At 33.7% G+C, this 16,398-nt stretch overlaps 1 protein-coding gene across 1 annotated transcript; it reads left to right on the forward strand.

Annotated features, from left to right (window-relative positions):
- The first annotated feature begins 8,060 nt into the window (after positions 1–8,060).
- On the forward strand, positions 8,061–15,911 carry yellow-g (L-dopachrome tautomerase yellow-g). The gene is made up of 3 exons (XM_014247444.3): positions 8,061–8,780; positions 14,795–15,409; positions 15,484–15,911. Exons 1-3 carry the CDS (start codon positions 8,253–8,255, stop codon positions 15,610–15,612), a joined length of 1,272 nt encoding a protein of 423 aa, XP_014102919.1. The 5' UTR covers positions 8,061–8,252; the 3' UTR covers positions 15,613–15,911.
- Positions 15,912–16,398: the final 487 nt, after the last annotated feature.

Below are 16,398 nucleotides of genomic sequence, written 5' to 3' on the forward strand. Positions count from 1 at the left end.
AAATTCTAAATGCCATTGTAAACAAACAAAGCCAAAATTTAGATAAATTCATTAATTTTTAAGTGTTGAAAAAAAATTTAAAAAAAAATTAATAATATAATGAAAATTTGTTATTTAACTGAATAACCATTTGTTTCTAAAAAAAAATCAAAAAATATTTTTATTTTATGCTTGTTGAATTTGCGTACATATGCCAACTATCAAACATCATTTTCTCTCATTTATAGACATGATTTTAATTCGATACACTATTATATAATTGAAATAGTATAACGGCATACTTGTCATATTTGTAGCAGAGCACAATTTTATAGTTGGCACCGGAAATACAAGATTTGTTTATAAATGCTGGCATTCTGTGTACAATTTTGCATTCAAATTTCTTCTGAAACACATTTCTATTGACGCCAGTCTCTTTTTCTGCACACAAATGCAATATATATGCAAAATCCATTCGTTTAACATAAGTAAATAATTTTCTGTTTACTTATTTCCGGCAAATGAAGACATATCTCTCACTTCTTGCATAAATTTTCAATTTCGAATTGTTGGTGGCATCCAGCGGTAGCTTTTAAGCTTCTTTATCATATATATCTACAATATATATATTTACTGTTAAAAAAAACTTCAAGAAATCTTTTAAAAAACTAAACTACAAGTAGAACAAGCTCAGAACACAGAAAGAGGCACAAAGTCTCCAACTGGCAATAGAAAATCGCAAAGTTAAGTATCTCACAAGAAAAAATGTATTATTACAAATGAGAACTTAAAACAAATCGTATTTCTAGGAACAAAGAACATAATAAACTATCATAATTTTAGGTCTGAGCCTACATTGCATAAAGAGGCTATCCCAAAAATCGAATCGAATCGAATCGTTTGAGAAGTATTTCGACGATTAGAAGAAGTCCTGACATACAGAAATGCAGAATAACGAATGGAGACTATTTTGAAAGCGACAACTTTACATAATGTAAACGAATGAATAAATATATATATTTAAAAAAAAAAAACGAATTTTACGTTATTTTTTGAAGACATCTCGTACATACTTGTATATAAATGATAAGCGTGACGAGCTGAATCAATTTAGCCATGTCTGTTTGTCCGTATATACATACGTGAAGTAGTTCCTCGACTTTTGGAGATATCGATCTGTAATTTTGAATACATATTTTCTCCCCAACATGTTGATCATTTCCCGGTACCGCCGATATCGAACCACATATGCATATATGTAACTGTCATGTATTTGATAAGATATATTCACGAAGTTTGACATACATATATAGATTACACATGCCAAAACTAAAGAGCTTTTTATACCCTTTTATGCTATAAAAAAAGCCTCTGTGAAGAGTATTATAGCTTCGGTGCCTTCTCCGTGGATGAAACCTAAAAAAAATCTTATTTAGAAGAAATTGTACGTGCAATGACCTACGGTCGAAAAAAAAACTAACAAACGGAGGCGTTGTTAAAAAAAGTTGCAAATTACCCAAAAATGTGGTCCTTTTGGCTGGCAAAAAATTAAATTTTTGATTAGATCCAAAAATTGATAAGACATGCGGGTTGAAAATTTAATCGCATCATTTGTTTCCGAGTAATCATCCAAGCAAATTTGAAAAATGCTGTTTTCTAGAAAAACGCGTTTAAGGTTATACTGTTGGAGCGTATTAAACTGAAAATCAACATTTTAGAATCGGTTATCGGTTTAAAATTTTAGTATGTTATTTTTAAACTACTATAGAAATATGTAAAAAGCAAATTTTTGCACTTTCACACTAGATGTACCCCTTAAAAACAATTTCTGCGCTCATATTACATAAGTAGTTTTTAATGTTCGCGCCCAAATAATTGGTTTTCATATACATAAAGTATACATACATATATACATAAAATGTTTAAATAAATCGACAATAGAAATGCCTGTGGTTATTTGGTCCAAAATAAAAAGTAGAACAGGAAGCGAATAATAAAAGGAAGTAATAACTGATATTGTGCGTAGAATTCATATGAATGAATATATGTATGTGTGCTTGCACAGTACTTATATATATATATACATATATATTAGGGTGGGTATAAAAGGGATGTTTTTTTCGCTTCGCATTCTGAAAAATAGGTTGATAGAAACCTCTAAGAAAGGCTCTCCAAGTATGAGCTCCTAATTGTAACAGGAAGGTCCTCCGCTTAACGGTTTTCTTTTTTTTCTTATTACCAGATAGAAAAATACATAGCTCGCGTCTAACTACTTGAAAAAATATTTCGTTTCAAAAATTTTGTTGGAAATTGAATGCTCTGCAAGCTGGTCTCTTACAGTTTTTTCGCAAACCTAACCGTTCAAAAGATATTAACGGTTGAAGTTTGATTAATTTAAGGCAGACTTTTTTTCTTGTGAATTTTATAACTCATAAAATCTTTTTAAATTACAAAACTCACAGTTTCGTAAGATATTTACTGCTCTACAAAAATTGCCCGAATAATTTTTCGATTAAATTAAGCGTTTACGAGATATACGTCGTCAAAATCCAATAAAAAAAATAAGTAAATAATAGAAGAAAATTTTTTTAAATAAATAAGCAAATAAAAAAATCGATTTTAGTTTACCCACCCTAATGTATATATATATTTGTACAAATATAGTATTGTATATTTTATTTGTATATTAATACCATACTGTTCGATATTTTATTTTATGCTTAACCCAGCATTTGCTTTTATTACTCCATCGGCCATTCGTTCCATACTTTCCACTTTTTACACACATTTGTTTCCCGATGATGACTGTTTTGGCATTTTGTTCTGAATTATTACTGAACGTACATACATACATACATATATATATATATGTATACATATGTGATTTAATGTAAATATGACATTTATTGTATGTTTTTTGTTTTGGAGACCTGACCCTTTTCTTTGTTGATGGCTCCAATAATGGCGGTTTGAGTTGGCACACAAAATATATTATACTACATATCTTTATTTAATTTACATGGCAGTGATTGGAGTATTTTTCATAAGAGACAAAACGACAATTGATTTTTGGTGAAACAAAATAAACTCGTTGCTATTGATCATACATATTCTCTCATACTTCCCGAACGCATATTCCCTTTTTGATGAATCGAAATTTTTTCGAAAATAGCTGTGTATGCAAAAACCGATTGTGTTCGCTTTATTTATCCTCCAAGAAGCGAACATAGCTGTAAGGAGCGCTTGTGAATTTATGGGGACGTGAGTTAATTTATTTCTTTTCGATAAAATCATAAATTGTGCCATTTTTCAATCTGCGGAGTTTTATTTTAGTGGAGGTAAGACTGTAATAGCTTATTGAGAAAGTGATAGAGAGAGAGGTAGAGAAAGGGAAAGAAAGGCCGCAAATCCAAAATATAAAACTTCGAAACAGTGCATTTTGGATATCAACATTTTCTTTCGATATCCTTAGAATGTTCGCATGTGGAATGTCTTTCAGTGAATGATAGGACCTAGAATAATTTAACATAGTAAAAACGTCAAATTTATTGTCACAGAATTTGACCACGATAACCTTCAACATTCGATTATGATTGAGCGGATATACCATATATATATTTATAAGAGAAATTTGGTGGTTTGTTGCTCCGTTTGCTTCACTCGAGATTTATAATAAGCGGGTTATGAAGTAGTCGTCTGCAATTTAATTAAAAACGTTGTCTTGAATATCTTTCAATTAAGGCAAAATGTTGACCGATCTTCGAAATTTTCATGATCTACGAGAATACCTCTTTAAAATTAGTAAAAACTCACCCTGCTCTGACGTATTAATTGAACAAACATTTGTGAAGAGAGAGATGATTTGAATTTCTTTGGAATTAGACTTAACGCATAAAAAACAAACAAAATAAAAAAACTGAACAATTATAAAAAATAATAAAATTTTTGTATGAAAAACTTTCTTATTTGACAACATATGTTAACGAAATTTGGTTTGAATTTTTGTCCAATGCAACGGTATAATTTCCATATTTTCATTCAGATCGGATCACCATACCACTTAGCTGCCATACAAACTGATCGATGAAACTCAAAATAAATATCTTTTTATACCATTTATGTTATAAGAAATGCCTCTGTGTCGGTTTCTATAGCTTCGTTGCAGTCTACTACAGAGTGGAAATCTTACTTGGCAAATCGGAATTTAGCTTATATTGAAAAATCAATCAAATCAAAATAAATTGCCTTAAGCCCAATATTACATTACGCTTTTATTTCATTTTCAGCATTTTTACTAATATTACAGTTATAATACTGAAATATGTGCCATGAATTTTCTAGCTGATATCAAATTCCGGCACATGCACTTAAACCAAAATCATATCTTACCAAATCACGCCAGTTGGCTTCAGTGATAAGCATAGTTGAAGTGATGTTGAAGACAATGGCATAAATGAAAAAAATAAAAGCAAAAAAATAAAATTAAACAAAATAAAAAACTTAAATGAAATTGGTATCAGTTTACGACTAGCAAGTGACTCAATGTTGTCTGGCGTAATGTGATAGCTGCTGGGTTGCTTCATTGCTGCGTTCTTACAATGCGTATCTACATACATGGAGATATAAAATTGTACATACACACACATATGTACATACAACATATAGACATATCATACGTTGTATTACCCAGCGTGGGTATTTGTTGCTTAACAGCGGGTGCTCCAAATTTTTGTCTTTTTTACATTTTTACATTTTTCATTGTTCATTTCTCTTTAGTGTTATGCTTTTAATAAATTTACTTCATGGTGTGTTGTTGTCATACATGCTTGTCTGTATATATATAGTACTACATATATAAATAACTGAAAGCATAAACATGATAGTAGAATTGCCTATCAACGAGCGAAATTTCATAGCATATGAACATTTATGAAAGAAAATTTTGAAGCGAAAGAGTTACACTTACTTTCCTTATCATTTGACGCTTTCGTCGAAATTTTTCTTATCTCACTTATCTAGAACAAGCAGCTATCGATGAAATAGGCAATTTTAATTTACTTTGCTCAAAAGCATACAAATATCATTTCATTATCCTTGCTATTGCAACTATTTTTGACTCGCTGCTATTGGCTGTATTTATTTTAAATATATATGTATGCACAGTTATTTCCAGAAATGCAGCAAACAAAGTAAACAAAAGCATCATTCAACTTGCTTCGCAAATAAATAAAATAAACAAATTCCGAATGCGCTTTTCAATGTTTGTGTGTATGCCGGGGTCATGTGTACCGGGGTCATGTGCAACGCCTGGCGTGACCGTGTGGCTGCAGCGTGTGCCAAGCATCGCTTTTACTCTATTTTTATATTCCGTCTAGTATGCTTCATATATACATACAAACATATTTGCACAGTATTCGTAGCGAACATACTCTGCGTAATTCTACGCAGCATGTGAATGATGGTCTTTCGTATGGCAGTAAGATGTGTGTTCTTTTTGCGCAAATAAATCTGTGCACGACGACATTTTGTACCGTAGTTGGATTTGTGATAAATGCGTGCAAAATTTTATTCGATTTGTCGTGCACTTCGTTAAGCCCATAAATTATATTTGTCATCAGAAATGCAAGCGCGTGTGTACTTAAGTGAATAGAGCGAGAGAGAGCTGTATAAGCATAGTGCATCGATGCAGTGCATGAAGCTTGTTAAGCTTAAGCTAAATGCAGATTAAGCACAGTTTACCTACATTTATATTTAACTATAAGGGTAACAGTATTAGGTATTATATTATACAAAAAAATGGTTAAATGAGACGAGAACCAAACTTGTTCAGATCAGATAGCCCTACTTTATGCTACTGCAACACAAAAACCAAAAAAAAACCAGAAAACAAAAGAAAGATCGTTAACTGCGGTTGACCCGAAACTATAATATCCTGCACAGGTGCATTTTTTATAGTATAAAAAGTTATAAAAAGATCTTTATTCTGATTTTGACCGGCCAGTTTGCAGGGCAGCTATAAGCTATAGTGATCCGATCTGAACGACTTGTTAGGAGATTGTAGCTATGCCTTGAATAATAGCAGCCGACAAATTTCTTGCAGATACCTTTACAAATGAAAAATTTTTTCATAAAAGCACTTGATTTCGATCGTTCAGTTTATATGGCAACTCTATACTACAATGGTCCAATATGGACGATTTCGACAACTAAGCAATTTCTTAGTGAGAAAAGGACGTGTGCAAAGTTTAAGATCTGTATTTCAAAAACAGAGATACTAGTTCGGGTATACACGGTCATGGCTCACTCGACTCAGCGGGACTCGGGCTAACCATTCATATTATATTAATATATTTGCCAACACTTTTTTCGTAGTTAGTCTTTTTGACTCAGTTTGGCTTGCCATTTCATAATAAATAGACTTATTCCGGAACAATGTTTGCAAATCTTGCAAATATATTACCAAAGTAAAGTGACGCACCGCGCGCTGCGACCAATATTCGGTCGACATATTCGCCCAACAGGATCGGTAATTCGAACAACGAATCGGTTTCGCATCACGTTTACTCAAGTGGATAATACGCATCCTCAGAGACGACCCGAATACCCGAATAAGTTCATCCACCATTCCGCGCAACAATTGGAGCTGTACGCAACCACTTTATGGAATATTTTCCCGATGGATCTTGGTTTGAGGGCTTACTAGATACTACTCGTACAAGAATTGGCAATGCTTAAAGAAACGCTAAAGAAAGAGCAATCATTTTTTTGTTATTAAAACATGAGTCTAATAAGGATTACACGGAGATTTGGTAGAATTAACAAAAATTTCAATTTTCTAACAATATTTTTATTTTGAAAGAAATGGAAATATCTGAAAGACTTTTACCATAGAAAAAATTTAACGAAGAGCTTGCTTGAAATTTTATATTTTCAATGGAATCACAGCTACGGATTCACTGAAAATGTTGCAGATGGATCGTACGGACTCTATCTTACCATGAACACAAGTATTTGGGTGGCCCAAGGCATTCAGTGAAGGTCGTGAAGTCATTGAAAACTCGTCTCATGCGAGTCGTCTATCCACATCTGTTAACGATAACATCGAAAAAGTTAAAGCAACAGCGCTTGCAGATTGTTGTGTTGGCGTCATAGAGATAGCAGAGGATCTCAACATCTCTCATCGTTCAACTCAAAACATTTTGGTTAATGTTTTGGATATGAAAGGTGTCAATGTTAGACTCCTGCTAAATACCTGAATCTTTTGCAAAAACGACGTCGTACTGGTGCCGTAACGTGGATGGCGCTCCAAAAATTAACCAAACCCAAAAGAACAAAAATTTGCTGAAGGTCTTGAAGGCCATCACTGTCGAGGCTTATAGAAAGTGTGTGGATAGTTGAATTAAGCGTCGGCATGTTTTTATTTGGCTCAGGAGCCTATTTTGAAGGCGATAATTAAGATTAATATAAAAATACGTGAAAATCTACCTACCCCTCCCTCCCCCCCCCCCCCCTTAAACAAAGTATATTAAAAATGTCTCAAAGTTTGTAAGACCCGAAAGGAAACGTCGGAGATTCTATATTATGTATATATATATATATATGTATTATATACAATATATATATAAATTATCAGTATATATATTATGATTTCGGTGCGGCCAAAGTAAACAATTTTTCTTGTTTTTTGTCAGGCTGGGTCAAATTTGGTATACCCTTACCTAACCTCAAAATTTCTATTCATAAATTTCAAAAATTGTAGTTTGTTTGGAGCGTGCTTTAAAATTTATCAAACTGTGAAATAAAATTAACTACTGTGCGACATTTTGCAGAACTTTAAAATAAACATTAACAAGAAGAAGAAAAAAAATAAATGAAAGCAAAAACAAAAACAAAAAGAAATTAAACAAACATTTGTGAAAAATACGTGCAGCCAGTGTGCGGAATAACACTACTTTTACATTTTTTTATTATTACTACTTATTATTATTATTTTGTTGCACGAACGTGAGCACAACAAATAACTCCGTAGCACGAATACTTTAAATGCTGCACTGTTGCTAACGCTGCCGGCAGTTCCACTGAATAAATAAGGCGAAGGTGCGAATACGAGCAAATAGTCTAAGTGAGCAGTTCATGAAAATCGGTGATAAAATAGCTTTTAAAACGCGAGAAGAATTACCAATAAATTAACTGCACCGAGCAAGTGTAGCAACAACAACAACAACAGGAAATACGTAATACCCTCGAGGGTCACACACACGCCAACAGACACAATGCAACTGCAGCTGCACACCAACCTACAACAACAAATCCCGCTAATACTCTTTGCTGCCACACTTGCCACCCTACTCCGGCCCACACCGGCTAGCGCCGCCTACTCCGCTGATTTGCACGATGACCCTGCTGACGTAGCCGACACCGCTGCTGCTGACTATGACAGCTACGGCCACCACAGCAACAAGTATGTGAGTAAGTGCGATAAAAATCCATTGGCTGCACTCACCTTCCAGCTGAGCGGCAACAACCTGCAGTGGCCTTGCGAGTCGACCAAGAGCATTTACGTCCAATCCGGTCGGTATGTGCCGCGCAATGTGATCGTGACGCGCGCCCAACTGCGACGTGATGACGCCTTTGTGGCACTACCGCGCTATAAACAGGGTGTGCCATTTACATTGGGTCGCGTGCAATTGAAGCGGGGTCAGTGTGTGGCCAAGATTGCGCCATATCCGTGCTGGGCCATACAGGAGGAAGGCAATTGTCAGGCGTTGCAGTCCGTCGTCGACATCGCTGTGGATCCCAATGTAAGTGCATACCCACAAACCAAGTTCGCTTGTGTCCAGGGTATTATCGCCGATGCGCGATATGCTGGAGCCAAGAGCCCTTCGGGGTAATAAATCTAGTTAGTTATCTTATCTGCCATATTTAGTGAATATTTAATTTATAGCAAATAACTAGCATATGCAACACATACACACACATATATACATAACATATTATATATGTATAAACTGACAACTTGTATGTGTGCGTATGTGTGCGTGCTGTGCTCTGGCTACCAATATTAAATTATATGTTGTCGCCTTGACGTTGCAGACAAGGTCACAGCCGTTGGCATGGCGGTGAGCAGGGTCAGTCAGCATGCCACATAATACGGCGATAGCATCTGACATTACAATTGCAAAGTTTTTTTTTTTTTTTTGTTTTGCCGCTGGAAGCTATTGCGTATGCGAATAGAAGAAACACGCTCGGCCACTACTAAAAAAAAAAATATTCAGTTTAAAAGTTGTGCGAGAATTAGTTTAATGCAAAAAGGTCTGATGCGCCTGTCACTGGGGTATGCTCTTATCGCAGTCATGTAACTATTTTTGTTCTATGTGTGTGTGTGTGTATGTGTCTGAATTTAGTGGCCAAGAGGCATATGCTCTGCTAGCGCAGTCGAAGCGCTTTGCATAGAAAAAGCAAAACTTTCCCATTATCACTATTTACATAAATCAACTTCTTTTTGAATACAATAACAAGAAAGACAACGTTAACATATATGCATGTACAGGCTTTTTATTTGACGAGGTATATTCACGAAATAAGATCGGAATCCAGTTCTTGTAAGAAACCTTTGTATTTGTGAAGGGTATATTTTTTTTTACTTTATTTTAATTTGTTTTATTTTTTTTATTTTTTTTGTTTTAATTTATTTTCTTTTACTTTTTTATTTCATTTTAATTTAGTTTATTTCATTTTAATTTATTATATTTTTTTTTTACTTATTTTATTTTATTTTAATTTATTATTTTATTTTACTTCATTTATTTTATTTTATTTTATCTAATTTTAGTTTATTCCATTTTAATTTATTTTATTTTAATTATTTTTTTTTTACCTATTTTATTTTATTTTATTTTATTTTACTTCATTTTATTTTATATCATTTTAATTTTTTATTTTATTTTAGTTCATTTATTTTATTTTATCTTATTTTAGTTTACTTCATTTTATTTTATTATTTTTTTTTTTTATTTATCTTATTTTATAATTTATTTTTTTTACTTATTTTATTTAATTTTAATATTATTTACATTTAAATTTTTACATTTTAGTCATGATGTTTACTTAAAAATAAAAATAATAATAATTATTATAAATAATAATCGGACCGACGTGCTTTTTAAAAGATTTTGTGCAGTAACAGCAATATTTTGACTGTAACTGACACATTAAAAATATCGGTAAACAAACAGCTAGCACCAAGTATCACTAAAATCAATAAGAACACACTTTGACACGAATATACATTTAACATATATACCTAAACGCCAACATATTAATACTATTTATTTTACTTAGTTACATATTTACTCTTTTTATTTTACTTTATGTTCTGTTTCCTTAGACGTTTTTCTCAGTAGAATACTTTTCGTATTGAACTTTATCGAATTACTTGTTTATGTTTTTTTGTTTTTTTGTTTTGTATCCATTTCATTTCAATTTAGTTCAGTCACCCAAATGCACTACAAGCACGTTCACTTATGCAAACATACATTTATATATGTACATATGTAAAAGTATGTTAGTCTGTATGTTTATAGATAGGTAAATTGACAGTAAAAAATTGCAGTTAAAATATAAAGCTTCGAATTTCATTCACATCGTCGGTCTGCCACTTTTCAGTCACTAAGTGCAATAAGTAGATTTTAGCAGTCATTGACAGATTTGCTGAAATCAAAAGCGAAAGTTTATTTTATAATGAAATATTTGTGTCGTATATGCAGAGCATATATTTACTTTTCAGTGCAATTAGTTTTGCGTATATACATACATATGTATTTGTGATGTCGTTTACTTGTACAATTTAAATATTTGATTTAGGAGAAAATTTCATACCATCCAAGGCTCCTAGTAAAATTTCATGTTTTCATACATATGTACATACATAAAGTTAAGAATGACAGAGGAATGCAATCGTTCGGTATTATCTTGTATCTTTTAAATTGACCACAAAAGCAGACTCGTTTCTTGACTGTTAACCAAATAGTAATATGGACTAAGATATTGAAGTTTTGCTACAATATAAGTAGCTTCTCCGTTATTAGAAAGCCGTGCAACCACAAAAATGTGCTGCATAACTTTTCCAGCGTCTCAGATGTTTGACGATTGGATTCCGTGGTGATATTATAGAGCCATGTTTTATTCCTTGTCACATGTTAACTCACAAAACCAAATTGGCAACTTTCATAGTATGAGTTAATGAATATCACACATTAAGTTGGGATAATTTAAGTAGCTTAGGGGATAATTACATCAAATCTATTTGAGCGTAGAGCTAAGCCCACCTTTTGGGAGTTCTTCATGTTTGTATATTCGAATATATTAGAACTATTTTCGAATAACCTTACTTTATATAGTAGATCTAGTAAAAATTCCATTTTTCTATGAACGTTTTTATTTAGCATAGTTAGAATTATCCGAGTTAGGTGAAATTTACACCGTTTTGTTCGATGATTGTTTGTCACTTATAAGGTATTTTCATATGCCACTCTCATAAAAACCCTCGCCCCCATTGACAAAAACCTAGGACATTCGATTTTCACAAGCTTTCTTTTTTTTGTTGAGGCGAGTTTTTTTTAGAAACCAAATCATTTGCCATAGACAGGAACAGATAGACAATGCAATTGTTCACAGTACAGGTCCGTTGTAAAAGTTTGGTCGTTTGAGAACATCTGAAAATAGATGATTCCCTGTAAAGCCCTTTAAACTCATAGCAAAACCTCCTCGATCGTCAGTCCTGGTATGACCACCGTTGGCGTCGGCACATGGCTATTCGACCATGATCGGTTTTGCTTGGCGTAGTCATGAATGACCCACTTTTCATCACCGGGAACCATCCGCTTCAAAAGTTGTCTGAGACGTTTTTTTAGTACAAAATCTTATCTTTTTAAAGTCATACATCTTAACCCGATTCTACTCATACAACGCCGGTTACAGATTACTAAAGCTACCAATTGGAAAAATAATGATCGACGACTCCTTTTGTCGACTAAACCGGTTTTTGTTGGCGAGGGGACGACGACGAAAAACGAAGGTACCGTGCCGCTTATGCTCGGGTGGCACGCTTTGCTTTCTTGTTCGTAACTTGTTCTTTTTAACGCTCGGTTTCAAATGAACATTTACATTATATTCGGAAATTTGAAATTTATTATTAGTTTTTTGTTTATACTATGCAAATATGCATAATCTAAAAGAAATACTCAAATTGTCGCACGTGTGAACGAAATGGGTGACACTAAAAGAGAATTTGCCGATACTGAGAGACAAAAAGAATTCTTGTCTGAAAGCAGTCGTAGCTTACATAAAGTGCACAAAACTATTATACTCCTGTGCAATATCTTACAACAGTTTTAATGCATTTATTCATTATTTAAATTTTATTTTTCATATAGTACATAAATTTAATTCAATTCCCAAAATAGACCACTGGGTACGGCATTACCCCGTAAAAAATGCGCAATCCGCTGGGTTTGAAAATTGTGCTAATTTAAAATTGCTACAACTACTTCTGACAATTACGTAAAATATTCAGATTGCTGACAACGAAATTGCGGAGGCAAAAATGTTCAATTCAGTTATATGCAATTTCGGCGCATAATATTATGCATAAACAACTTCAAGTACATCCATATGTATATACAAGTATGTATGCCTGTGTGTGTTTGTATGTCAGCATGCAGCTATATTTCGGCACACTGCATTGCCCGTAAATCATAGCGGGGTGTGTGGGTGTGGTGTTCATAATTCGCTGCTCGTTAACTGTATGCAGCCATTTGGCCACAACGCCAGCGACAACAGCAGGCGACATTAAAATGGACTGACGTTCGACCAAATGTCAGCATTCGGTGTGGAAAATGCACAAATATTATTATATGAGCGTGGAAACTTCACACAAATATATTATATTATGACAAAATATGCGAAAATGTATAATATGAATGCAAGCAATAGTGGGTTATACAAGCACAAATATAGTTGTATGTGTGTGTGTATGCTCGTTTGTATTTGTACACGTTTAAAGCATTATGACCAAATTTATAACTTTGAATATTGGAAAAATAATTAAGAAAATATTTTTGTCGATTTTAGAGGTGCCAATGGAATTATTTGTGAATTCGAAAATGAATTTGACATGAATGCACTGTACATAAATAATATATATAACAAGAAAATACCGTTACTTCGGTTGCACCGAAGCTAAATTATCATTTACAGGTGCATTTCTTATAACCTATAAAATATTTTGTCAAATAAAAAAGTTTTCCATACAAGAACTTGAGTTTGATCGGTCAGTTTTTACGACACCTATATGATATAAAAGTTCGATCTGAACAGTTTCTTTGAAAGTTATACCTCTGCTTCGGAAAAGAATACACGTCAAATTTCGTGAAGATATCTTGTCAAAAAAAAAAGTTTTCCATACAAGGACTTGAGTTTGATCGCTCAGTTTGTATGACAACTATATTTTATAAAAGTGCGATCTAAACAATTTCTTTGAAAATTATACCCCTGTTTTGGAAAATAATCCAAGTTGAATTTCATTATGATATCTTGCTAAATAAAAAAATTTTCTATGCAAGAACTTGATTTTATCGGTCAGTTTGTATGGCAGCTAGACCGAGATCGGCGGTTCCGACAAATGAGCAACTTCTTCGAGAAAAAAAAACGTGTACAAAATTTCAGATGGATAACTCAAAAAATGAGAGACTACGGATATGACTAAATCGACTCTGCTTGTCACGCTGATTATTTATATACTTTATAGGGTCATTTATATACTTTATAGGGGCCGACATTTCCTTATAAACAAAGCCTGTTTCACTGCAATATCATTAAGAATTCGCACTATTGTTTGGTTATGAAGAACCAAAAATCCTCTGATTTGCATTTTACTGGGTCTCAAGCACATTGTAACAAATACGACATGGGTGAAAACAATTGTATTTGACCTAACAATCAAAGAACGTTTTTTAAAGGGAATTTCGCTTTATTCTTTGACTGAATCTTCATCTAGAGTAATGCATTTGTTGTAACGGTCCGTCACCATTTCGATCCTGGTTCGTATGATTAAGCTTCGAGGCTTTCAAAATAGGCGTCTAGTTCATTTTGCGTGAATTGTTTTTTCTGCAAACCAGACTTTTTGGACAAAGTCGTTGTATACTACTGATTCCTCATTCTCAATCCTTCCTGTCTAATAGCGTCTTGATTGTTTAATTATATCAATATATTAACATCTTCAAAGTGTATATATAATTTATTGAGAAAGGCAGCTGAATGAATCTGCGAACTCATAAATGAAAAGGTAATCCGACTGTACTGAGGTTTGTAACATCTGGATCTTTACGATATGTTCGGAAACACTAATGATGATACTGAAGAGATTATAAATACAACATGGACCAGATTAACCAGAATATTAGACAAGAAGAAAATAAAGATCATTTCATACCTACAAAACAAATACCACAAATACGAATACTGTCTTTTAGATCTAAATATTTCATAGTTCATATTATTCCGAACCGACTTATATTTGTTCTACGCATCGAGCTCCAGAGATGACGCGCCCTCGTCAAATATCTTTTATAAGATCGCAATCGAGTCATGATGCATTCCTCAGGGCAGATATTTTGATGTCTTAATAAAATCAAAATATATAATGAAAAGATTCTACCAAAAGTAAAACAATATATTACTACCTTTTATCTGAGCTAACTCAACTTAATAATAAGTGTAACATATTAATTTTTTTCTAAATTTTATCTTATTGCAGGGTCTCCTCTGGGCTTTGGACGTGGGACTTGTGAACACATTGGAACAACCGATACGCCGTTGTGGACCAAAAATTGTAGCAATCAACACGGCTGACAACAAAGTAGTAAAGATCATCGACCTGAGTGATCTCGTAACGGCTGAGTCCCGCTTGCAGTTCATAGTGGTGGACTACTCCAAGGACAACAAGCCGTTCGTGTATGTTGCCGACGCCGGAGCACGCAGCATACTCGTCTACGATATAGCCGGCGACAAATCGTATCGCATCGTTTTACCCAAAGCCACTGCACCTACTACCACCGATGTGCTTTATATGGCGCTCACCGCCACACCGGATGGCACATCGACACTGTACTTCACGTATCTTAGCTCACCGCGTCTGTACTCCATACGTGGACAGTATTTGCGTGTTGGACAGGGTGCCGGTTCGATTGTCGATGTGGGCGCCAAGCCTTATGGCAAGCAAATGGTGCTGCTCGGCGCCGATGGTGGCACGAATTTGTTCTTCCGTTACAAGGGTGAAAACGACATATATATGTGGAACTCGGAGACTTGCTTCAAATCAGCCAATTTAAAAGATGTACAACATGGCGGTGATTGTCGGCTGTCGACACAGGTTGGTAGTAATTAAAGTAGCGATTTGGTGGCGTAAATATTAAATTATGTATTTTTATCATTTTAAAACTTCAGGTGCTGCCCGGCCATAGGCGCTTCATGTGGGCTTTGGAAAGCAATTTCCATGATTTCATATCGGAACGAACGGGTTGCAATGGTGCATCGATTGTTCTGCATCCCGTAGTGCGCGAATGTAATGACTAAGGGTCGCGGTGAGATGGTAGTTTTAAATGAATTGTTTGAAGTTTTAAAAAAATGTGTTTTTTTGTTTTTGAGTTTACAAATTATGTCCGTCTATTTATTAAGGCATTCACTTTTTCTAGACTTTCTTAAACAAATGTATTATAATTTGATTTTGAGCACATTTCTAGTTTTCTAATGGCTGTTCTCTATATTTTCGCACAATTTTCCCCATTTTACTTTTAGCGTTCTAAATGACGCTCTGGACATTTTTTACCATATTTACTGAAAAATATTTTATTAATATTATTTAAAATAAATATTTAAGGAGTTTTGATAATATTTGTATTTATTATAAAGAATATTGGCGATATGAATCGATTTCATACATTTTTGATATCAAATAAAATCATATCAAATATAAAATCGTCGAAACTTTTAATTGATTTAATTGAAAACGGAAGTTAAAGTACAATATAAGTATGACGTTATACTGTAGGTCGAAACAGTCGCACGGAATTTTAGTAAGATATCTCGGATAATAACGGTTATATACGAACGGAATGGCAGAGGTCCTCACTTTTGTTATTTATAGGCGAAGAGAAGATATGAAGGTATTTAGATCACTTTCGGGACAAAGTTTTTAGCAGAATTTTGTAGCCTTATTTAGGAAAAATTAAGTACTCCATAGTTCTCTTGCGGTATAGCGCTGGAACAATCAACAATCAGAACTTGTGCAGCTGCGAGATCCTTATGGCCCAGTGTGGAACGTAAGAGATCTTCTAAACTACTTGCTTTTAGCAAATTTTA

This window comes from Bactrocera oleae, chromosome 6 (assembly GCF_042242935.1).
Source record: "Bactrocera oleae isolate idBacOlea1 chromosome 6, idBacOlea1, whole genome shotgun sequence".
NCBI lineage: Eukaryota > Metazoa > Arthropoda > Insecta > Diptera > Tephritidae > Bactrocera > Bactrocera oleae.